This window comes from Oncorhynchus kisutch, linkage group LG8, assembly GCF_002021735.2.
Source record: "Oncorhynchus kisutch isolate 150728-3 linkage group LG8, Okis_V2, whole genome shotgun sequence".
Taxonomy (NCBI): Eukaryota; Metazoa; Chordata; class Actinopteri; order Salmoniformes; family Salmonidae; genus Oncorhynchus; species Oncorhynchus kisutch.
In genome coordinates, this window is record NC_034181.2 from 55,161,102 (window position 1) to 55,187,288 (window position 26,187).

Sequence of the window (26,187 nt, forward strand, 5' to 3'; positions counted from 1 at the left end):
GAGATCCACAACGAGTGAAGAACGGAGAGAAATAAGAGACGAAGGAGAGGACCGAGGGATATACTGTATTTATTTTTGTAACAATCAAAGGGTGGTTTGGGGCTTTCCTATTTCTCCCTCCTATCTGTTTCATACTGTATCTGCAAGAACACACATACACACACACACACACACACACACACACACACACACACACACACACACACACACATACACACACCACAGTCACACACGTAGACACACCACAGAAAAGAGTGTCTCTTTGTCTGGTCGGACAAAAGGAATTCAAATCAGCGGACGGTTTGTTACAGATGAGATACTTCCTCTTTCTCTGGCCGTGAAATGAAATGTGAGCTGAAAGACACACACACGTTAATTCAATGTGACACTCGCAGTCCTTTGTCGCTATGGGTCTGTGTCGTCCCATAACTAAAAGGGATTCTTCGGCAACCATAGTGCCAGTTTGAAATGTAATTTGCCCACATCTGAGCGTGAAAACAGAGGCAGTTGTAGTGACTATCCCTTCCTCATCTTCTGATGAGGCGTTTTAGTTCCTTTATCAGGAACCAGTCGGTGTCCTGGAGAGCTACAGAAAACACCGGCTTTTGTTCCGACCCAGCAAGGAAACACCTGATTTACGTCATCAACGGCAGCGTTCATCAATACCATGATAAGTTGAATCATGTGTGTTTAGTGCTAGGCTGAAACAAAGTTGGAGTCCACGGCACTAAATACTCTAGTTCTTGAGTTAGAATCTCCTGTCTTTAGGCAAATTTTCCAACCCCCCCCCTTGTGCACTCTGACACATTGAAGCGCTTAGCCTGAGGTCACAAGGCTTTTACCCCATTGCCATGGTGATATCTGACACCCCAACCCCCAACCCTATCGCTGACTGGGCCCTAACGGCAGGCTAAGATGCTGGTGTCCATAGCAGCATCATTAAGACATTAAAAGCTGATCTGTTTTATAGGTCTCCAATCCAGTAGTCTACCACAGCCCGTTACGGAGTGGCCAACTAAGGAGCTGGACGCCACACACACACACACACACACACACACACACACACACACACACACACACACACACACGGAATAGTAAGGTGGTCAGCTATCAAATCCAATTCCCCATCTTCCCAAATAAGCTCCATTAACCCCCACACCCCCCAGTCATCTATTAAATTAGACTGATCTCATTTGAGCCCCCCCCCCCCGCCACATATACACACACACTTTACCCTGAAGCCATTTCAGCCCTGCTATATTCTGTTAACGCAGTTATCCACCACTTTCCAACTCTCCCAATTAATGCAAACCAAAACCAGTAACCACATTTATCAGACATTCCTTCAGGAGGGCTGCTCCAAATGTACCCTCCCCCGCCTCTATCCTTCCCCCAACCCTCCACCTCGGCGCTTTTTCAGAAAGGAGTGGAACGCTCTTTGAAGATCAGTCGGGAATATCAACAAAGAGAGACTACTGGCACAAGCAGTGATGCACTATTAACAAAATTAACTCCCAGATAGATGAAAGTGACAAATACATACCACATCGTTCCCAAAATCCTTTATCATTGAATTGCATTTCAGACTCTCTCGCTCCACTCTCTCCCCTTTTTCTCTCATCAACAACTGCCAATAGGAAAAAGCTCTCTCACACACACACCTTTGAGGGGTCTCTTTAGGACCTTTATGAGAGGCGAGGGGCAGAGGTGAGACAGATACAGTATGAGCAGGATGGTAGAAGAAAGAGCCAGGCAAAAAGTCAAGATGGCTCAGTGCACAGTGCGAGGAGAGAGAGACTGGAAGCTTTCGTCTCTCACCTTAGGGGTTCGGAGGTGAGGGAGAAGGGGGTGTGAGAGAGGAGGAGGAGGGAAGGAGGGGACATGGAGGTCAAAAGGTGGGAAAAACAGGAAATCACTCACACCTGCAGATTGAGAGGAGTTATAGCTGCAGTCTTACTTAGCGTCACTCTTTCTTACAGAGCCCACTTCGGTCCCATACACCCGTCCGCTTCTCTTCCATACGAACACACTCTATCTTAATGGTATAATGCCTCCATCCATTTCCCGCTGTCAATTATCCACATTAAACCACTCCCCCTCTCTCTCTCCCAGAAAGAGGTCAAACTGCTGCCCTGTTATCCTTTCCATTGATCCCACGCAGGTCACAAGGACACAAATCCAACCATTTTGTAATGTGACCCAATGTAAGGATCTCTCCCAATGATGCAGAGAAATGTTCTGTGTGTGTGTGTGTGTGTGTGTCCTACCTGTCAGCGTCTCCCTGGCCCGTGGAGGTGTTGCGTTGGAGGGTCTCTCGTACCGCCGCCATGCCGTCAGGTAGACGGTTGAGTCGCCGCGTGTACAGGCTCAGACCGCCGTCCGTCATGTAGCTGGCATCAGAAAAGGTCAAAGGTCACATCAGAAAACACAAGGTTTTCAAAGTCAAAGCTCACGGTTAAAATTGCACAACACTTTTGCTGGAAATCAGTTCATTCTTGACGGATTCAAAAACTGAAATTGTTTGACTAAAAGAAGGCCGTTTTTCGTGTCAGCTTTCAAGCCAGGAAGAAGAAGATCGAGTGTTGGGCCGTGCTCTGTCTAACGCCCCAGAGAGAGAGAGCCAACAACAAACAAGATGGCTGTTCCTTCTTGCTCTAAATAAAACCAACTAGGAGAGGAAAGAACATCCATCTTGTTTGTCCGGCCCAGGCACCAGTCTCATCAATCAGATGAAATGGCTGCTGGTCGACTGGACCGGTCATTAACTCCACACCACTGGAGCTCTGCACATGCACAGAAGAACACAGACACGCACAAGTGCAGCTAGACCCGTACTTCGCCTACCTTTCCAAGATGTTGTTCCTGGTGCAGTGTTAATGTTGGCACCCTTTTATAGATTCAGTCTAGTCTTAAGTGATTTTGACTAAAATATCATTAAGGCTCAGTAAAAATCTTGTCATTTGAATAACAATTTGGTGTAGTTATTATCAAAATGACGAAAACACCTGCTTGTGTTCCTATCTCCAACAGCACAGTAGTATCTAACAGTTCACAACAATACACACTAATCTAAAAGTTAAATAATGATATAAATATTAGATCGAGCAATGTCAGAGTGGCATTGACTAAAATACTGTATTCTATTCCATTTTAGTCAATGCCACTTCGACATCGCTCAAGCTATTATTTATATATTTCTTAATTCCATTCTTTCACTTTAGATTTGTGTGAATTGTTTGATACTACTGCACTGTTGGAGCTAGGAACACAAGCGTTTCTCTACACCCGCAATAACATCTGCTAAATATGTGCATGTGACCAATACAATTAGATTCGATTAACATGGTAAAGATAGAGAACGATGCCTGTAAGTCCCACTAGATGGGCCGGTGACACAATTGGCTATATCGTAAACATTTATGAAAACAACATTTTCGATTTTTGGGTCTTAAATTCACGGTTAGGGTCAGGCATAAGGTTAGGTTTAAAATCAGATTTTTTTTAGAAGATCAACTATAGAAAAAGGCATGACTTTGCCACTTGCCCAGATAGTGACTACCCTGTAGGCGGGCGTGGAATCCCACTGCCAACTCATTCTCTATGGTCAAACCTACAACACGTGGCTGAACCAGTTAGCTGCTAATGCCAACTTAGCATTGGTGGCTAAACATTCAAGGCCTGGGGGAGGAGGGGGGAGGAGGCGGGAGGAGACTGAGCTATCTGTGTCTGTTTTAAATGGTTAAGACACGGGGAGGCTCCACCATATCACCCCACACACACACACACACACACACACACAAACACAAACACAAACACAAACACAACTCCCCAGGCTACAGGAGTAATCTGGTCACACCATTTCCACGACAGCCATTGGAATAAGGGCTAATTTTGACCATTCAATCGATTGATGGCCGAGGTTGGGACCATTCATACGCACATGTCAATTGAAAAAAAGGTCAAACGAAACGACGTGCATCTAGTTTGCAGTCTTTCCAGTTTCCGTTTGAAGTGATTGTGTTAGCTGTGTTGGTGGCTAGCTCCTCTGACCAACAGTGTCCTGACGAGTGAGCACATTTTCTATGCCAGGCGAAATCACACCTCATTAGCTCATTGTTATGGATGTACCCAAATAAATGTCACTAGAAAACAGTTTACGCAGCAACTTTGCTGTTATTCTGGCTGCACTTTTTGACGTGACTGTAAATGAATCGTAGTTGGCTAGCTAGCAAGCAAGGGATAAGAACGTTGCCAATGAAACATTTAGAACGAACGATGGCAAGCTGACCTGGGTTGGAGACTCTATCAAAACTGAGGGGAAGAAGCAGTACTACATGAAGGAGTACTACGTCCATACATACAGAACAAAAAGACTGAACGACTGGGTCGTGTCTCTAGCAACCGAATGGGTAGCAACCCTAGATTTGTGTCGGGTCTATATCTTGTGGTCTATGAAATAGGATGAATAATTGAATCAAAATAAAGTTAATGGCTCCTCCACAATCACTTTAAACTGAAGCTGGAAAGACTGCAAACTAGATGCACTTCGTTTCGTTCAACCTTTTTTCAATTGACATTTCTTGGTATATATCCATGAAAAAGGATGCCTGCTGATTCGTCTCTCACGTTCATTTCTATGGGACAGCTGGAGATGAAATTTGAATATATTTAACAATGTTGCAAACGTCGGAGACACAGACAGCAAGGTTTAAACAAGTCTCCGCTGTTGAAAACAAAATGTTAGTCTAAAGGAAATGTGAGATAATGTCTAGATGGTTTTTATAGCGGAGATCAAGTTTATAAATTGCCTGGCTGGGCTGATGAGACCGTGGATTGTGCAGTCGGATGGAACAGAGTACATAGGCATTTTAACGTCATAGATTGAGCCGGTGGTAATTTGTGGAATAGGCGGTTTTATTCAGCATTAGACCCAACCGTAGTATAATACTGAGCAGCTCCTGATCGCTCATCTCACTACGACTTTGTCTGGCGTCCCACCCTGAGCCAATCCCTAAGCATAGATGTAGAATATCATACTGCACTAGCAGGGGAATGGTTGGGCTCTTTCTTTTCATAACACTCACCTGCCCAGGTGTGTGTGTGTGTGTTTTGTTTGAGATGCGTTATCTGAGTGCTTCAGGGGGAGAACTTAACACCACCACTTTCAGGGCAGGTGGCTCTGCAGAAGTGATTATGTCGCAAGAGAAACTTTGAGCTTTGGTTCATTGAACCGGGGTTACGTCGGTAAACTCCGGTAGCTAGATGCCGGTTGTAATAAATGGTTTCTGATTCCTTCCTACCAATGTGGCTCTGTCTTTTGAATGGTGTAGCCCTTTCCTGCAGTCAAATGAACAAATCGCCCTCTAGTGGCATCGTGGGTGGAATGTTATTCATATTTTTCATAATTAATATAACTTGTTTTTTTTTACCTGCCGAAAATCCAGTGTTTCTATGTCAAACGGTTTTGTTGTATGTATATAAGGTGTAATATTGGGATGCAAACTCATATTTGAAGACATTTCAACTCTATGTCTGACATGGGACTTGTTTGTTCTTTTGTTTAAACCCATAACCATGTGTGTGAGGTGTATACTTTTGTTTCAAAGTAGATTTGTTTAAGACTACCCGAGAAACCGACCCTGATTTAGCCCACCGCAGTAAAAGGCTAAGCTACAAAATATTATGACCCCATTACTGAAAGATAAGACTCTCTACATTGCCCATAAGCCGCACAGGACTCATTAGAACAGAGTGGACTGGACCAGACACTAAATCAGACTGGGGAGAGGGAGGAAAATAACATTACCAATGATGATGTTCTGTTCTACACAGAAGAGCATACAAAAGTATCGCCTGATGATCTTCTGAACTTCCCAATACCTTTCTGGTGCATTTCCGTCACTTCAAACTATACTTCCTATAGATTGAAATACTGTCAGAAGTATAGCCACAATTAAGCCCCTTTTATTTTACATGGTGGGTTCGAAAAAGGTTTGGTAACCCCTGAATTATGTGCTCTTAACCAAGGCTATTTTCCTTCCTCTTAACACTTTGAGGCAGTTTAGGATTTTTGTTGTTGTTGCTTGTTGATGTTTGACTCTGCTGCTGATGCCAGAATCGGGGAGAGTGAATGGCCAAAAAGAGAGAGAGTCTTAGTCTCTCTCTCTTTTTGGCCGTTCACTCTCCCGATTCTGGCATCAGCAGCAGAGTTGGCTCCCAGTGTGTAAATTAATATGATAATAACGATGACAGCATTGGTTTAAATTGCAGAGTATGACAGCCAAGGTATGCAGGGGGCCTGTTACAACATGGACCCTGACTTCAACATGGGCACTGACTAGAAAACCAACAGGTTATGTGGCACAACGCTACTGGATTGAACTCACAGAGTGGAGCTACTGTCCTCTGGGAGACAGAGGTAGCATCTGATCTGGGCCAGTATTCACGAAGAGTAGGAGTGCTGATCTAGAATCAGTTTTGACTTTCAGATCATAATTAATAAAATGATATGGACAGGGGAAACCTGATCCTAGATCAGCACTCCTAATCTGAGACGCTTTGCGGATACCATCTCAAAAAGCTATTACAGTAAAACAGTATTTCCCCTTTAATACAAACTGAAATGGCTGAAACCATGTTCACATTTATACACATAGGGGAGATTACAAATACACTGGCGCCCTCTTGTGACACGACAGCCGCTTATAACGCATTCATTCCCGAAACCTATGAGAAAGGGCGCAAAACCAACCAAGCCAGCCCCAAAAGGGATGAGTTGCAATTTGCAAAACACAATTTCCATGTTTTGACCCTGTCACCATATGCGAGTTCTCTCAGAATACTCACCCGCTCGTGACGTCATCAGGGCGCGCCGCGTTCTTGCTCAGCACATCCCCGTCACTCATGTAGCCCGTCACCTCCATGGCGATGCCCTCCAGGTCAATATCCTCCCCTCTCTCCCCCAGATCCATACCGAGGGCACCTCCACGCCCCGCCAGCTGTCTCCGCAGGGGGCCAGGGTACAAGTAGCGCCCCCCCTGCCCCCCTCCTCCCAAGGCACGACCCCCGTAACCGTTCCCCGTGGAGGGGGCGTCCCCCGCCTGCAGACGAGGGCTGGACTGGCCCAGTCGCCATGACGACAGGGAGGGCCGAGAGGAAGTGAGGCTGAGGATGCTCCGCCCACTCCCGCCGCCACCGCTGATCTCCGTGGTGACGTTGCTGTCAAAGGTTGTCTCCAAGGTGCTGGGGTAGGGAGGGGGTGGGGAAGCAGAAAAAAAAGACTGAGTGTAAGACGAGACATTAGCTGAGCAGCATTAAACTGGACTAGACTAGACAGTGGGTAAGACCTCTCTAATCCTTTGAAAGGGAGCGCAAGCAGCAGGGAGAGAGACTGGGTCAGGAGCTTCAATCAAAATCCAAAGACAAGACCACTGCTCCATCAAGCCACTACTGGATCAAAGACACTGACACTCTCATAAAAAAATGGGGGGGGGGGGGGGATCATGCTGAAAGAACCAGACACAAGACACAGTCTAGTGGGGTTGGAGAACAAGCCCTCTATTACATACAAACTAGAATAGGGCATCAGACAGAGAAGTCTCAAAAGTCGCAAAAGTTCAGAGCTGGTGTAACAGAGTCAGGTTTGTAGGCCTCCTTGCTCGCACACACTTTTTCAGTTCTGCCCACAAATGTTCTATAGGATTGAGGTCAGGGCTTTGTGATGGCCACTCCAATTCCTTGACTTTGTTGTCCTTAAGCCATTTTGCCACAACTTTGGAAGTATGCTTGGGGTCATTGTCCATTTGGAAGACCCATTTGCAACCAAGCTTTAACTTCCTGACTGATGTCTTGAGATGTTGCTTCAATATATCCACATCATTATCCTCACTCATGTTGCCATCTATTTTCTGCAGCAAAGCCCCCACAACTTGATGCTGCCACCCCTGTGGTTCACGGTTGGGATGATGTTCTTTGGCTTGCAAGCCTCCCCCGTTTTCCTCCAAACATAACGATGGTCATTATGGCCAAACAGTTCTATTATCAGACCAGAGGACATTTCTCCAAAAAGTACCATCTTTATCCCCGTGTGCAGATGCAAACCGTAGTCTGGCTTTTTTATGGCGGTTTTGGAGCAGTGGCTTCTTCCTTGCTGAGCGGCCTTTCAGGTTATGTCGATATAGGACTCGTTTTACTGTGGATATAGATACTTTTGTACCTGTTTCCTCCAGCATCTTCACGAGGTCCTTTGCTGTTGATCTGGGATTTATTTGCACTTTTCGCACCAAAGTACTTTCATCTCTAGGAGACAGAACTCATCTCTTTCCTGAGCGGTATGACGGCTGCGTGGTCCCAAGGTGTTTATACTTGCGTACTATTGTTTGTACAGATGGACATGGTACCTTCAGGCGTTTGGAAATTGCTCCCAAGAATGTACCAGAATGTGGAGGTCTGAAATTTTTCTTCTGATTTATTGATTTTTTCCCATGATGTCAAGCAAATAGGCACTGGGTTTGAAGGTAGGCCTTGAAATACATCCACAGGTACACCTCCAATTGACTCAAATTATGTCCATTAGCCTATCAGAAGCTTCTAAAGCCATGACATCATTTTCTGTAACTTTCCAAGCTGTTTAAAGCCACAGTTAACTTAGTGAATGTAAACTTCTGACCCACTAGAATAGTGATAGTGAATTATAAGTGAAATAATCTGTCTGTAAGCAATTGTTGGAAAAATTACTTCTGTCATGCACGAAGTAGAAGTCCTAACCGACTTGCCAAAACTATAGTTTGTTAACAAGAAATTTGCGCAGTGGTTGAAAAACAAGTTTTAATGACTCCAACCTAAATTTTTGGGCAGAACTGAAAAAGCATGTGCAAGAAAGGAGGCCTACAAACCTGACTCAGTTACACCAGCTCTGTCAGGAGGAATGGGACAAAATCACCCAACTTATTGTGGGAAGCTTGTGGAAGGCTACCCGAACCGTTTGACCCAAGTTAAACAATTTAAAGGCAATGCTACCAAATACTAATTGAGTGTATGTAAACTTCTGACCCACTGGGAATGTGATGACAGAAATAAAAGCTGAAATAAATCATTCTCTCTACTATTATTCTGACATTTCACATTCTTAAAATAAAAGTGGTGATCCTAACTGACCTAAGACAGGGAACTCTTACTAGAATTAAATGTCAGGAATTGTGGAAAACTGAGTTTAAATGTTTTTGGCTAAGGTGTATGTAAACTTCCGACTTCAACTGTATGTATATGGATATATATATATATTTAACCCCAAAATATATGGGGGATTGGAAATGATGCAGACAATTAGATTGATGGAAGCAACAATCTTTACGAAATATTAAGCTGATCCAACCCCTTAAAAAAATAAAAACAGACGTGCTAACTAACCTTACATTAACAGCCTGCTTTTGGGATTTTTACAAGAGAAAGTGTATTGGATCATTGCTTAAGAATAGCTTTATTGTGATGACTATTGTGGTCTCTTTCTAGGAGGTGTGTGTGTGTGTGTGTTATGTCTTAATGGATGTCAGTGGAACTTGTTGAACACACAGAATCTAGAATTGAATCTGCAATATGGAGTCTGTTTGGATACTGGATTGGACACATGTTCTGGATCTGTTCATTCTCATTGCAGGGGTGGGGGGTTCTTACCTGTGTGAGATCTGAGTCCCCCGTAGACTGGACATAGTCTCTTCCAGGTTCTGGCGCAAATCTGCAATGTTTTTAACAGTCCGCAGCCGCCGTGTCTCTGGATCTTCTGCTGTACAGAATAAACATGGTGACTGAGCACATAGGCACTAGTGGTGCGCGGGTCAACTGTTTGTTCACCTGCCCGCAACTGCTAATAACCCATCAGCAACCTCTGGACAATATGTTATAAAGTGAAAATCTGAGGCCCACACCCGACCCTAAACCGGCTAATATAGAACATCTGAGGCCCACACCCGACCCTAAACCGGCTAATATAGAACATCTGAGGCCCACACCCGACCCTAAACCGGCTAATATAGAAAATGCGCCGTAGGCTACAGTCAGAGTCAAACTCTGACGTCCTTTTTTGCCCGCGTGGCTCGACGTTGACTTTTTCCTCCCCATTCCCAAAAACATTTGGCAAATGGTGTGTAGGCTATTTGGTGCCGGAACATAGGCTTACACGCTAATGCCAGATAGCCTAAAATAATGAAAGGAAAACGCTCAACGTAGCCTATAGATATAAATTGCACACGAATGATAAAAATTCCATAAATGGAAGGTATTGTTTTCTCTTTATCGAACTAGTCGATGGCCTACCTGAAAGGTCCTCAATGGATGGCTGGCTGGTTTTAAAGGGGACGTTTTCTCCACCCATTCCTCCTGACCCTGCCTCTGTCGCCATGATACCGTCCACGTCCGTTTGTGACCTAGATGATAACAAAGTGTCAAAGTGTCAAACGGAATATCTGGATTGTCAATGTCAATTCCCCCCCTTTTCTAAAACAGAGATGTATGATCCACCCGTTAATGCCCTATAACCGGCTAACGTCAGGAGAGGAAGTTCCTAAGTGGTGAGTGTAAGGGTAATGCAGTGTGGGGGGGGGGCTATTCATACAGGGGAGGATCAGAGGCAGGGTTGGGGAGTAATAGATTACATGTATTCCGTTACATGTAAGGGATTAAAAAAAACGGTAACTGTGATCCATTACGTTACCAGCTAAAATATTGTAATCAGATTACAGATACTTTTGAAAACCTAGATGATTACGTCGAGGATTACTTTTCCATTCAGAAAAGGATGTTAGCAACAACAACAACAAAAATATTTGACGCTTCTGTGTTTTCTCAACGACATTCAACTCAGCATTGAAAAAAAAGGCGCAAGTTTAAGTTTGTTCCACCTGAGCGAGTCTGACCACAAGTCAGAGATCACTATGATGACACAACAAATGTGTTTGATGGATCGCTGGAAAAGAGCAGAAATAGGCTTTCGTAGGCTACAGTCCAAGCTATGTCTTCCAATGGTGCGACTGCTGTCGGCATCCAAAGATTATCCAACTTGAATAAACGCTTGGAGGTAAAGGTGACAGCAGTGGTGTAGACTACAGCGATACGGATATCACTTATTATTGATATCTACACCACGCATTGATGTGAATCACACTGCTGCTCTCCCATTTAGCTATTAGCGCCTTACGGATTGTGGTTGTTGTGGACGGCTGTTCACAAATCTAAATGTGCATTTGAACCCAATAATGGTTGAATTCAAGACGTTTACGCTGCCTATTGTTTTTGAAACCTTTGGACAGCCAGTGAGATATGCACCCTTGCAACAGCAGCACAACGCAGATCCCAGCCGATGGAATAGAAGTGGAGCTTTTCTTGCTCAATCTAATTCATGCTGATGAAGAAAAGATCCATAGGCCTAATGGACACTTGTTAAAACCAGCACACTGTTGATAGACTTAAAAGGGGCAATCTGTAGTTGGGGGGGGGGGGGGGGGGGGGATAACTAGAGGTGGTTAGAATGGCTCCATTCAGTGGCTCCACCCATATCACACTGGGACTGAGATACAGTGGTCAGTGAGCATACAAACACACAGTGGGAAAGTGACTCTAGGGGAAATTCCTAGCAAACAGCTTGCAGATGCCCACTAAATGATCAGTGACTAATGACTTAGGATCCTTTCAGACTTTCTCAGGATACTATGACAGATTCACAAAGGCTTGGTCGGGCAGACACATCATGACAAATGTTACAGTTGACAGTTTTGTCAGTCCAGAGTATGTGCATCACTCACCTGTACATAAAGGGTGCTACGGTGGCTGTATTGGGGTGGCTGTGGTGCTGCTGGGGCTGAGGTAGCTGGACGCTGACCGTGTTGCAGGCTGTGCTCTGTGTGGCGCCACCACTTCCACTTTCCACCACCGGGGCGGCGCTGTTGCCCTGTTGTGAGGCCTTGCCCTCTGTGGAAGCCAGACTAGAGGTGGAGCTAGAGTGTTTGCTGTCCCTGTCCTTGTCCAGGTGTCCACGGTGCAGGACCAGACCCCCCCCCAACCGCATGCTCCGGGGACGCTCCCCACCCTCCTTCCCCCCTGCCGAGGGCGCCTTCCCCCCTACCCCTGAGGTTTTACCCCCTGGCTTTGGTATGCCGCTGTGTGCAGGGACAGAACTCTCCTTCTTGGCCACTTTGCTCCCTTTGGGTATGAAACTGGCGATTTTAGAAGTCCTCTTATTGGAAGAGGGTTCCGTTTCCATTGCGACAGTTGTAGTCGCTTCCTCCTTAGGCTCCTCCCCCCTGAGTTCCATCCTCTCTGTGGTGGAGATGTGTTTCCCCGCCTCTTTCCCTCTTTCCTTCTCCTTCCCCCTCTCCTTCTCTTTCTCCTTCTCCAGTCCTTTCACTGAGCTCTTTTTAGCGGTCAGAGCTCTACTGAATGTGCGCTGAGCGATTCCCCTCAGTGCGATCTTGGGGCTGCTGGTTGTTGTGGCGACGGTAGGGACATGGGTTGGGGCCACACCGTGGGTCGTCCCGTTACCGGTCCCGTTGACGCCAGGACGGGCGTTCCCCTCCGCCTCCTCCAGGGAGTCGGTGTTGGACCCTGCTTCTGCCCTCTCCACTCCACCAGCCCCGAGCTGCCGGGCGGGGGCACCGCAGTCCGCCTGAGCCCCCTGAGTGCTGGAGGACGAGGACTTAGATCCACTTTTGCTGTTAAACAGCTTGAGCTTCTCCAGCATAGACTTCTGTTGGATGACTTTAGGGGGGGGCTCGGTGGACGAGGAGGCCTTAGAGGAGGCATCCTTCTCCTGCTTGACAGAGAGCATGGCTGAGGAGGTGGTGTGCTTGGAGCTCACAGACTTACTCCTCCAGGGCTTGCTGCTAGAGTTGGGGTGGGGGATGGCCGAGGAGGAGGAGGCTGGAGAGATGGGAGCCGAGGTAGAGGCGCTGTTGGCGGAAGTGCAGACGGCCGCTGGGGACGACGGAGCATGCTCAGTCATTACCGGAGTCTGTGAAGTCATGCCCTCCGAGGGTTCTGTGAAGAAGAGGAGGAAGAGGAGGAAGAGGAAAAGGAGAGGATGAAGAGGTGGAAGGGATGAAGAAAAGGAGGAAGTGAGAAGAGGATAACCGAGAGGAGAATAGGAGTGAGAGGGGATTCGGAGATGAGAGGAGTGAAGAAGATGAAGAGGAGGAAGAGAAGGGGGAAAGCAGGAGTGGGAGAGAGGATAAGGAGAGGGGAAAGGAGAGAAATAAGAGATGGTTAGACAGAGCAATTCTCACAGACCCCACACTAACTGTCCATATAAGGTCCTGCACTGTGGAAAGCTCAGGTTAGCCTGTGTTGACACAGTCAAACCCTGTCATGACTTAACGCCAGCGAACCCACGACGCTCTGCAAACTATTAGAGACCTTGGACAATAACAATGAGAGTGCCCATCATAAACTATTTATAAAAACAATGAGGGAAAGCGCTTTAAAGTTAGGCCAAGGAATTTGAGCTGAGATACAACACTGCCACTGATGCCCCCTGGGAGGTCTGGATTGATGCTGGTCATTATCTTCCAATTCACATAAAGACTTGCTCCACTCCAAGGCTGTATTCTGAAGTACTGTGGAAACGAGCTAGCTAAAACACAAAAACACAAAATATTTTCGTTCATTTGACTATTTTGTCTAAATGAAGGTTTTTTACAGAAGACACACAACAGTCTGCCACTGTTACAGAGCACAAGAAAACCACCAAAAGCACTTAAAAAAAGTGTATACTGTTACCCCTCTAAATCAATAATGTTTGACTTACCAATAACAGTCACAATCAAATCCAAAACCCACGTAGACACAGAACTCATAAAGTAGCTAAGATATTCTTCCTCAAGAGGCTAATACTGTACAGTACAAGAATAGAGTGTAGTTATTGTTGCGTGCCTGTAGAGTCTCCCAGAGCCTACTTACTGCTAGCGTTACCTTGAACACTCAAAGCCAAACTGCCAAACTGCCCCTTGTGGCCACTCCCATGCCCAACCCATTAGCCAGCCAGTACACCACATGGACACAGCAAAACAGAAGCTACTATCCTGCTGCACAAATACTTTCACAAACATAGTCAATTAAGTAATGATCTCAAATTGAATCCATTGCAATTCCTTTGTAAAAAAAAAAGGTGTTATCTAGAACCTAAAAGGGTTCTTCGGCTGTCCCCATAGGAGAACCCATTGAAGAACCCTTTTTGGTTGCAGGTAGAACCCTTTTCGGTTCCAAGTAGAATGCGTTTCTACAGAGGGTTCTACATGGAACCCAAAACGGTTCGACCTGGAACCAATAAGGGTTCCGCCTGGAACCAAAAACGGTTATCCTATGGAGACAGCCGAAGAACCCTACTTACAGTGCAGTTTGCAACCCTTTTTTCAGTATACCGCATTAATATGACTCTAAACACTGGACTTTATTGTGGTAACTCCTTACACGACTAATTTAATATTCACACATTTACTAGGAATATTAAACACTCCACATCTTTATGCCACATCCCATTTTCACCACATTTATTCCTGTTTTTTTTAAGCGCCTTTCATGCCCTAATTGCTTTTCATGCCACTGTCGTTTCTCCCCAGTTCAGTATTTATTGTGTGCGCATTGAAAAAAAATGTGCCCATTAGGAAGTGATTAGGGCCCAATTAGCCATGCTAGCGGAAAGTGGGTCAGGTTGCTAATAGCTGGCTTCCTATTGGAGGAGGGCCTGAATGAGAGAGAGGAGGACCAGCAGGAATTACAGAAGAGAGAGAGAGAGAGAGAGGTAGAGAGAGAGAGAGAGAGAGAGGTAGAGAGAGAGAGGTAGAGAGAGGTAGAGAGAGAGAGAGGTAGAGAGAGAGAGAGAGAGAGATAATGAGAAAGAGAAGAGAGAGATTCAGACTCACTGAGAATGGGATGTGGGAAAAGGGGAACTTTGAGAAGCTTACATCATGCCAACAGAGCAGCGTGTGACCCAGAGGGAGAATAGGGGGTGAAACCAGCTGGGGTTTTGGTTCAGAAGTGGACATTGTGTTGGCTTGGACACTGGACACAAGAAAAACACAGAGCATGTCCGGGGATGACCCAGAACCAGATGACCACATAAGATGCCCCAGTTTGAATGAAAAGGAGATCCACATTTCACATCCTGGGTCAGACCTTGGCCCATGGTTGTCAATAAAGTTGTACTAAATTGAATCCCCTTATTTTATCACACAATTGCCTGTTTTGGACACACAATTGCCTATATTGACACACGATGTATCAATATACATAAACACTCACACCTGAGCCACAGACCTGCATTCTTTCTCCCTCTCTCTGACCCAAAGAGTTCACTGTGTGGCACTTTCGTCTCGTCCAATATCCCAAACACATGGACTGCTGACATCACACTCATAAGAGGTCATAGACCTCCTGAGCTGGCTAAGATCACTGTGAGAAAGTTCACTACCTTGGGACAGAAATATAATTCCACCAACGCACACACACATCTTTGTGCCTCTATATGACTTGTGCAATCTCGTAGTTTACACAAGACACATGTTTTAGTGTTTAAATCTTAATTACTCAATTAGTGCAGTCAACTAGTAGTCTGCAATCTGAGTCTAACAGACAGAGAGGCCCTCAGGACTTAACCACAGACCACCAGTGAAATTCCTGCCATAACCCAACTCTGTCTCTCTCTCTCACACACACACACACACACACACACACACACACACACACACACACACACACACACACACACACACACACACACACACACACACACACACACACACACCAACTCTAGTCTCTTTCATACCAAAAACCTGTGTTGAACAATGGATTAAACCAAAATCTCATCTACAGTGCATTCGGAAAGTAATCAGACCCCTTGACTTTTTCCACATTTTGTTAAGTTACAGCCATGCACTCTGCTCTCTCTGCACTCTGCTCCGTTCATCTTTCCCTTGATTCTGTCTAGTCTCTCATTCCCTGCCGCTGTAAAACATCCCCAAAGCATGATGCCGCCACCACCATGCTTCATCATAGGGGTGGTGCTAGGTTTCCTTCAGACGTGACGCTTGGCATTCAGGATAAAGAGTTCAATCTTGGTTTCATCAGACCAGAGAATAGTGTTTCTCATGGTCTGAGTCCTTTAGGAGCCTTTTATCAAACTCCAAGCGGCTGTCATGTGCCTTTTACTGAGGAGTGGCTTCCGTCTGGCCACTCTATCATAAAGGCCTGATTTGTGGAGTGCTGGAAGGTTCCCCCATCTTCACAGAGGAACTCTAGAGCTCTGTCAGAGTGACCATCAGGTTCTTGGTTACATCCTTGACCAAGGACCTTCTGCCCCGATTGCCTCAGTTTGGCCGGGCGGCCACCTCTAGGAAGAGTTTTGGTGGTTGCATTCATCCATTTAAGAATGATGGAGGCCACTGTGTTCTTGGGGACCTTTAATGCTGAAGAAATGTTTTGGTACCCTTCCCCAGATCTGTGCCTCGACACAATACTGTCTCGGAGCTCCACAGACAATTCCTTCGACCTCATGGCTTGGTTTTTGCTGACATGCACTGTCAACTGTGGGACATTACATAAGACAGGGGTGTGCCTTTCCAAGTCATGTCCTATCAATTGAATTGACCATAGGTGGACTCCAATCAAGTTGTAGAAACATCTCAAGGATGATCAATGGAAACATGATGCACCTGAACTCAATTTTGAGTCTCATAGCAAAGGGTTTGAATACTTATGTAAATAAGGTATCTGTTTTTTACTTTTAATACCTTTTCAGAAATGTCTAAAAACCTGTTTTCACTTTGCCATTATGGGACGTTGTGTGTGGATTGATGAGTAAAAAAAAAAATGTAATCCATTTTAGAATAAACCTGTAATGTAACAAAATGTGGAAAAGGATAAGGGGTCTGAAATGTGGAAACACCTTCAAATCAGTGAATTAGTCTATTTCAGCCACACCTGTTGCTGACAGGTGTATAAAATAGAGCACACAGCCATGCAATCTCTATACACAAACATTGGCAGTAGAATGGCTCATACTGAAGAACTCAGTGACTTTCAACATGGCACCGTCATAGGATATCACCTTTCCAACAAGTCAGTTCGTCAAATTTCTTGGCCAACTATAGGTGATGTTATTGGGAAGTGGAAACATGTAGGCAAAACAATGACACACAAGCTCACAGAACGGGACCACCGAGTGGTGAAGCAGGTAGAGCTTTCCTCGTTTGCAACACTCCCTACCGAGTTCCAAATGGCCTCTGGAAGCAACATCAGCACAACAACTGTTCATAGGGAGCTTCATGAAATGGGTTTCCATGCCCAAGCAGCCACACACAAGCTTAAGATCACCATGAGCAAAGCCAAGTGTCGGCTGGAGTGGTGTAAAGCTCGACGTCATTGGACTCTGGAGCAGTGGAAATATTTGCTGGAGTGATGAATCCCGTTCCACCATCTGGCAGTCCAAAGGAAAACTCCGCATTTGGTGGAAGCCAGGAGAATGCTACCTGCCCGAATGCATAGTGCAAACTGTAAAGTTTGGTGGAGGAGGAATAATGGTCTGAGGCTGTTTTTCATTGTTCGGGCTAGGCCCCTTAGTTCCAGTGAAAATAAATCTTAACTTTACAGCATACAATGACATTCCTAGACAATTCTTTGCTTCCTAATTTGTGGCAACAGTTTTGGGAAGTCCCTTTCCTATTTCAGCATGACAATGCCCCTGTGCACAAAGCGAGAACAGAAATGGTTTGTCTTGATCGGCGTGGAAGGATTTGACTGGCCTGCACTGAGCCCTGACCTCAACCCCATCGAACACCTTTGGGAGCACCGACTGCGAGCCAGGCATAATCGCCACATCAGTGCCCGACCTCACTAATGCTCTTGTGGCTGAATGGAAGGAAGTCCCCGCAGCAACGTTACAACAACATCTAGTGGAAAGCCTTCAAAGACGAGTGGCTGTTAGAGCAGCAAAGGGGGGACCAACTGCTTATTAATGCCCATGATTATGGAATGAGATGTTCTATAATCTTTCTATAATCTCTCGGTCCCCCTCTATTTCTGACTCTCTGCCTCTCCCCTTTCTCTCTATCAACTTTCTCTCTCTGGGATTGGGTCCTACCCTGAGCTGCCCTTTGTCCTGATAACATCACTGGCTTCTGGGATATCCGCCCGGCACAGTGGACATAGAGCCCTTTTCACGGATCATCACGCCTGTGTGTGTGTGTGTGTGTGTTCCACTGTGTCTGTGTTACTGTCTATATGTGCCAGTACCAAGTGTACAATACAAGTGTCCTCAACGTATGTGTGTGTGTGTGTATGCATGTGTGCGCATGCGTGTGTCAGAGACCCCCCCCCCCCGGCGTTTTATGGCTTAATCTCGTCACAAACTAAACCGGGAGGCAAACATGGTGGAGCCCGCCATGCAGCCACGCACACACACAAAAACAAGCTTAGATGCATTAGAGGGGCTAGCGTCGTCTGACACTGTTTAGCCCTCTCGACCGTTTCACGGTCAAAATACTAAGTTAGACTTGTCAGTCAGTTGTGACCTGGGCATTCCCTGCCTATAGAAATATACAGTGCCTTTGGAAAGTATTCAGACCACTTGATTTATTCTAAAATGTATTAAATAAATAAAAATCCATAGGCAATCTACACACGATACACCATAATGACAAGGCGAAAACAATCAATTCAATTGATTGGACATGATTTGGAAAAGGCACACAACTGTCTATACAAGGTCCCACAGTTGACAGAGCAAAAACCAAGCCATGAGGTCAAAGGAATTGTCCGTAGAGCTCCGAGACAGGATTGTGTCGAAGCAAAGATCTGGGGAAGTATATCAAAAAATGTCTGAAGCATTGAAGGTCCCCAAGAACACAGTGGCCTCCATCATTCTTAAATGGAAGAAGTTTGGAACCATTAAGACTCTTCCTAGAGCTGGCTGCCCGGGCAAACTGAGCAATCGGGGGAGAAGGGCCTGGGTCAGGGAGGTGACCAAGAAGTCACTACTCAGTAAAAGGCACATGACAGCCCACTTGGAGTTTGCCAAAAGGCACCTAAGGCCTCCCAAACCATGAGAAACAAGATTCTCTGGTCTGATGAAACCAAGATTGAATTCTTTGGCCTGAATGCCAAGCGTCACATCTGGAGGAAATCTGGCACAATCCCCAAGATAAAGCATGGTGGTGGCAGCATCATGCTGTGGGGATGTTCTTCAGCAGCAGGGACTGGGAGACTAGTCAGGATCGAGATAAAGATGAACGGAGCAAAGTACAGGGAGATCCTTGATGAAAACCTGCTCCGGCCTCCCGGGTGGCGCAGTGGTCTAAGGCTAGCCACCAGAGATTCTGGGTTCGAGCACAGGCTCTGGCGCAGCCGGCTGTGACCGGGAGGCCCATGGGGCGGTGCACAATTGGCCCAGAGTTGTCCGGGTTAGGGAGGGTTATCCTTGTCTCATCGCTCACTAGCGACTCCTGTGGCGGGCCGGGCGCAGTGCACGCTGACCAGGTCGCTAGGTGTACGGTGTTTCCTCCGACACATTGGTGCGGCTGGCTTCAGGGTTGGATGTGCATTGTGTCAAGAAGCAGTGCGGCTAGGTTGGGTTGTGTTTCGAGAGACGCATGGCTCTCGACCTTCGCCTCTCCCAAATCCGTAACGGAGTTGCAGCGATGAGACAAGACAGTAGACACTAGCAATTGGATACCACGAAATTGGGGAGAAAAAGGGGTATAAAAGAAAAATAACCTGCTCCAGAGCGCTCAGGACCTCAGACTGGGGGACAATGACCCTAGGCACACAGCCAAGACAACGCAGAAGTGGCTTCGGGACAAGTCTCTGAATTTCCTTGAGTGGCCCAGCCAGAGCCCGGACTTGAACCCGATCAAACATCTCAGCAGCAACGCTCCCCATCCAACCTGACAGAGCTTGAGAGGATCTGCAGAGAAGAATGGGAGAAACTCCCCAAATACAGGTGTGCCAAGCTTCATACCCAAGAAAAGTCGAGGCTGTAATCGCTGCCAAAGGTGCTTCAACAAAGTACTGAGTAAAAGGTCTGAATACTTACACCACTGTTCAAAAGTTTGGGGTCACACAAAGCACATTTTTGTCCATTAAAATAACATCAAATTGATCAGAAATACAGTGTAGACATTGTTAATGGTTGTAAATTACTATTGTAGCTGGAAATGGCCAATTTGTTATGGAATATCTACATAGGCGTACAGAGGCTCATTATCAGCAACCATCACTCCTGTGTTCCAATGGCACGTTGTGTTAGCTAATCCAAGTTGATCATTTTAAAAGGCTAATTGATCATTAGAAAAACCTTTTTTAAATTATGTTAGCACAGCTGAAAACGGTTGTTCTAATTAAAAAAGCAATAAAACTGTCCTTCTTTAGACTAGTTGAGTATCTGGAGCATCAGCATTTGTGGGTTCGATTACAGGCTCAAAAAGTCAAAGTGTCTGAATCCATTCCGTAGGTATAGAGATAAATAAAAGCCTAAACATAAAACCATGACACTGAGTCTGGGGGGAAAGAGCAGTATCCTACTTATAGACACTGTATACAGTTTAGAATGACACACAGCCTAAACATACGATTATGAATGTGTCCAGAGTCAGGAAGAGCCTTTTTTAGCAACATACAGTATGACACTTATTGAAATAGCTTAAAACATATTGCCAGGACTGCCCACAGAGCAATCGTGTTTTAGCTATACACAGATGTCTCGCCAGAAGTACCCTATAAATAAATTACCACTGAAAGTTGCTTGTTTTATGTTGTTGCTTATATGTTCAATTAGTAAGTTTAACCTGATTTCATTTGATATAGATGACTTGTATTAAGGAGAACAATATGTCATTTGTTTAAACTGCTTACTCATATTCCCAAGTTCAGATAACACACACACACACACACACACACACACACACACACACACACACACACACACACACACACACACACACACACACACACACACACACACACACACACACACACACACACACACACACACACACACACACACACCTCACTCATTGTGCCCTTGTGAGTGAGTGGGACAGCCAGTCTTTGTTTGGAGTGAACTTTTTAAAGTTCCTCCACATGAATAGAGTCAAACAGAGAGGCTATAGCTCATCAACTGGCCATTCATTCAGCACTGTCCACACACGCGCGCACGCACACACACCACACTCTCTCTCAATTACATTTAAAGGGCTTCATTGGCATGGGAAACATATGTTTACACTGCCGAAGCAAGTGAAGTAGATAATATACAAAAGTGAAATAAACAATAAAAAAATTCAACAGTAAACATTACACGCACAAAAGTTACAAAGGAATAGAGACATTTCAAATGTCATATTATGGCTATAGACAGTGTTGTAACGACGTGTAAATAGTTCAAGTACAAAAGGTCAAATAAACACAAGTAAATATGAGTTGTATTTTACAATGGTGTTTGTTCTTCACCGGTTGCCCTTTCCTTGTGGCAACAGGTCACACATCATCTCTCTCCCTCTGTCACTACACTGCTGCTGTCACCTTGTGTTAATGTAAAGCGTAAGAGGAAGGCCCGCTGTATGCTCATGTCTCTCTACTGTATAAAACAGGATGCTTCCAGTGACACGTTCTCCATTCTACTGTCAGCACCATTGACACAGAACAATTCAGGCCAGACAATAGAACCGGCAGTTTCTACTGAGCCTCAGCATCTTCAGCATTTTATTTCAAGACAGTAAATCACCGCTAATACATTGTTGCTAACTTGGTACAGTAAAGCTTACTAAGTAAAACATTGTATTAAAAGAGTAAACACAAACTAAATCACTAAAGAAAAATGATGACCCTGAGTCTGGTAACTAGGCAAAAGACCATGACCGATAGTACTATACGTCTGGGTCGAATCCCAATAGTCATACAAATCTCACATCGGCATAATGTATGATTTAGGAGAAAGCTAGACTGGCGTGCACTCATCTCAAGTTGAGTTTCAGCACTTAGTGGGGGCTACGGGGAGAGCGGTGAAAAGACCGATGACAAACCTCGTAAGTGCTGCTGTATCACGGTCCCAGTAGAGTAGACCAAAAGAAGCTGAGAGAAGAAGTAGAGTCCCAAACTCTTGATAGATGTTCCACGTAGTGCAGCCTGAGTGGAACTGTTGTGCAGGAGTGAGTTGGGTGAGGGAGGGGCGAGGGATTTGGCAGCGACTGAACAGGGAAGGTAGGTGGTTAGGGGGGAGATTATTCCAAAACCTTCACCCCTCCTACCTGCTGTCTGTCCCTCTGCACCCTTCAGATCACTCTCGCACGCACACACACACACACACACACACCCCCCCCCCCCCCCCCCCCCCCCCCCCCCCATTTTTCATACAGTATAATACAGGGTAATGAGTTTAGACTGTGGAAGACAAACACGAGTCTATAAACAACCCAGTAGACGAGCTGAGTGGTGACAGCAGTGCAGAGAAGCTATATAAAACCTCGCACTAAATACACAGTCAAACGGATTCCCCCTGGCTAAACACAGCAGACAATAGAGACGCAATGAAGTCAATAAGGGTAAACAGTGTCAGGCCGTCTGAATACAGTAACAGTAGACAGACACCAGTCACACAGTAATAGAATGATATTTCCACGGTAACAGCCCCTGGGCTATGGAGAATGTACAGTGTGAGTTCAAAGCAACATGAGAAGACTAGAGGCCGTGTGACAGCAAGGTTAACCCAGGGTCAAACAAATAAAAACGAACTCTGAGCTGAGTATCATTTTAACCATGTTCCCCCCTGTAGGAATAATGCCATTCTTGACTCAGCCCAGAAAGTGTGTCCCGGGGATATGTGTGACTACACACCAACAAGACGCAGGCCGAGCAATTTAGGAAATTGATTCAGGGCACATCATAACGATATAAAAGCACGGAGGCCTGGCGATGCCGAACGCGTTTATGCTCATTAAAAGGTCAATTGCCGTGAGACCCAGCAGACTTTTGCATGACAATAACCCGGAGGACAACATGTCATGATCGCCACAGCCCCTACAGTACTCATAGGTCATTCACAGTGTCCTACTATAGGCAAGCACATGTGAGCTTAGGACAGAGCATAGCGGTCATACCAGGGAACAACTAGAGGTCATGGTAACGTTTATAGCTCAACACTAAATCTAACACACACACACACACCTCTATAAATCACACACTGTCGCCTAACCTTGTAACGCACAAATGAACGCACGCACACACAACCACACACAGTGTTTCGATTGTCCTCGAAATACACAGCATTGAAGCTTGTACTGTTCATTTCTGTATCCCAAAAGCTCCCTTTGCCAAAGATGGGAAGATCATATGATCAGCCAGATAAACAGGTGAAGCATCTGGGCACCATAAATCATATCTAGTTTGACTATCTAACGAATAACCTTTTATGCCCTCAATATGGGTAACAAAGATGAATACTCTACTTCGTGGCTCAACTCACTCGCATGTCAGTAAAGTGCTCCAGCACTGATGGAGTGCATTGTGGGTGGGAGAGTGTCTGCACTCAGGGACCCGTATCCACAAAGCGTCTCAAAGTTGGAGTGCTGATCTAGAATCAGTTTAGCCTTTTAGATCATCTTGAATAATGTTATATGGACAGATCTTAGATCAGCACTCCTACTGTACTCTGAGACGCTTTGTGGATAGGCCCTGGTCTATTCTGAGAAAGGGTGACACCTATGGCCTCCCACACCATAACAGCCTGATTAGGATAGCTGCCATACTCACAGACATCATCATCCACATCATGACCAGGACAGTCTGTCAGCGTTAATGACTTGACAGGTGGTTTAGGCATTTGTGACCCGAGCTCGTCAGTCTGTGTTGGTAATCCTGTCGAACGCTGCTTTTCTAAAAATGTATTGTGTAGTGGAGCTGCATAAGTGTTGCTCTCTACTTTCTGGAGGATCAAGTTATGAAATCAGTGGAATTGGAGTATGATAGCTAGAGATGGAGAAAACACCTGTCTCCGGATTACATCTTCAAACTAAGGGCAACCGTGGAATAGCATTCCTGACAGGGAGACGCGTCCACCATGTATGTTGATGTATACAGGTAAGATAATGTAGCTAGCTAATGCTAGACTTTCAGATATTACAAGTTTCTCATTTTGACAAAGTGGTTTCATTTCTAGCTAAAGTGCACTGGCTCTAGCTAGCTAAAGTTAGCTGGCTGGATCCCTAGCTGACATTATTATTTGTTTCCCAGATCTGTTTGCTTTTCTAATTAGAGCTTAATGTTAGCTAGCTAACATTGAACATGGTTGGTTAGCTCCCAGCACTGTGGCATTGTTGGCACTGTTCATTGTTGTTTAACTAGCTAGCATTAGCTAGCTCGTTAGCTAACATTACGTGACGTGTGTACAACACCCGTTGAATATGGCTGGTGTCAGTAAACGTCTGCAAAAAAAGCGCAATGAAATTGTTGCCAGCAGGGCTGGTTAGGCTGTTTTCATGTAATCCAGAGGTAAACAAATCATTTGGCCAGAGCGTCAAGTGTGCGCACCTAGAGCTAAACAAGATGGGTGGGGCTAAAGCTTAAGAGGGTGTGAATGATGCTGAATGGGTGTAGACAAAGAAGAGCTCTTCACAAGATACCAAAACATACAAAGGCGATTTTCTCAAAAGTGAGTTTACAAGTTGATCAACTTTCAAAGTAGAATTTTGAATTGTTCCTCAAATGCAGTGTATGATATACCATTTAGAAGACATCAAAATTGTGAAATAACATATGGATTCAATTATAAACTATCCCTTACACAGCCTGGAGGTGTGTTTTGGGTCATCCTGTTGAAAAACAAATGATAGTCCCACTAAGTCCAAACCAGATGGGATGGCTTATCGCTACAGAAAGCTGTGGTAGCCCTGCTGGTTAAGTGTGCCTTGAATTCTAAATAAATCACAGACAGTGTCACCAGCAAAGCACCGCCACACCATAACACCTCGTCCTCCATGCTTTACAGGGGGAAAAACACATGCAGAGATCATCTGTTCACCCACACCGTGTCTTACAAAGACACCGCGGATCGAACCAAAAATCTCCAATTTGGACTCCAGACCAAAGGACACATTTCCACTGGTCTAATGTCCATTGCTCATGTTGCTTGGCCCAAGCAAGTCTTTTCTTGTTATTGGTGTCCTTTAGTAGTGCTTTCTTTGCAGCAGTTCAACACCATAGTACCCTCCAAGCTCATGATTAAGCTTGAGGTCCAGGGTCTCAACCCCACCCTGTGCAATTTGGTCCTGGAATTCCTGACGGGTCGCCCCCAGGTGGTGAAGGTAGGAAACAACATCTCTACTTCGCTGATCCTCAACACAGGGGCCCACAACGGTGCGTGCTCAGCCCCCTCTTGTACTCCCTGTTCACCCATGACTGCATGGTCACACATGCCTCCAACTAAATCCTCAAGTCTACAGACGACACAACAGTAGTGGGCTTGATTACCAACAATGACGAGACAGGAAAATAACCTCTCACTCAACATCAACAAAACAAAGGAGATGATCGAGGACTTCAGGAAACAGCAGAGGGAGCACCCCCCCAGAGGGATCATCAAGGACATCAACCACCCGAGCCACCCCACTACCATCCAGAAGGCGAGATCAGTACAGGTTCATCAAGCTGGGACCGAGAGACTGAAAAACAGCATTTACAGTTGAAGTTGGAAGTTTACAAAGACTTAGGTTGGAGTAATTAAAACTTGTTTTTCAACCATTCCACAAATGTCTTGTTAACAAACTATAGCTTTGGCAAGTTGGTTGTGCATGACACAAGTAATTTTTCCAACAATCGTTTACAGACAGATTATTTCACTTATAATTAACTTTATCACAATTCCAGTGGGTCAGAAGATTACATACACTAAGTTGACTGTGCCTTTAAACAACTTAGACAATTCCAGAAAATGATGTCATGGCTTTAGAAGCTTCTGATAGGCTAATTGAAATGATTTGAGTCAATTGGAGGTGTACCTGTGGATGTATTTCAAGGCCTACCTTCAAACTCAGTGCATCTGCTTGACATCATAGGAAAATCTAAAGAAATCAGCCAAGACCTCAGAAAAAAATTGTTAATACTTGGAAGCAATTTCCAAATGCCTGAAGGTACCACGTTCATCTGTACAAACAATAG

General features: G+C 45.3%; 1 protein-coding gene across 11 annotated transcripts in view; it reads right to left on the reverse strand.

Moving 5' to 3' along the window:
• nav2a (neuron navigator 2a) overlaps positions 1–26,187 on the reverse strand; it is a 130,665-nt gene that overhangs the window by 44,185 nt on the left and 60,293 nt on the right. For 9 of the 11 annotated variants that reach the window (XM_031830611.1, XM_031830609.1, XM_031830613.1 and 6 more), the window contains 5 exons: positions 11,796–13,026; positions 10,312–10,421; positions 9,673–9,781; positions 6,847–7,242; positions 2,268–2,390 (listed from right to left, as the gene is read on the reverse strand). In XM_031830611.1, the coding sequence (XP_031686471.1) occupies positions 2,268–2,390; positions 6,847–7,242; positions 9,673–9,781; positions 10,312–10,421; positions 11,796–13,026 (1,969 nt within the window). The remainder of the gene's footprint in view (positions 1–2,267; positions 2,391–6,846; positions 7,243–9,672; positions 9,782–10,311; positions 10,422–11,795; positions 13,027–26,187) is intronic. The other 2 variants (XM_031830610.1, XM_031830606.1) reach the window with 1 other exon arrangement.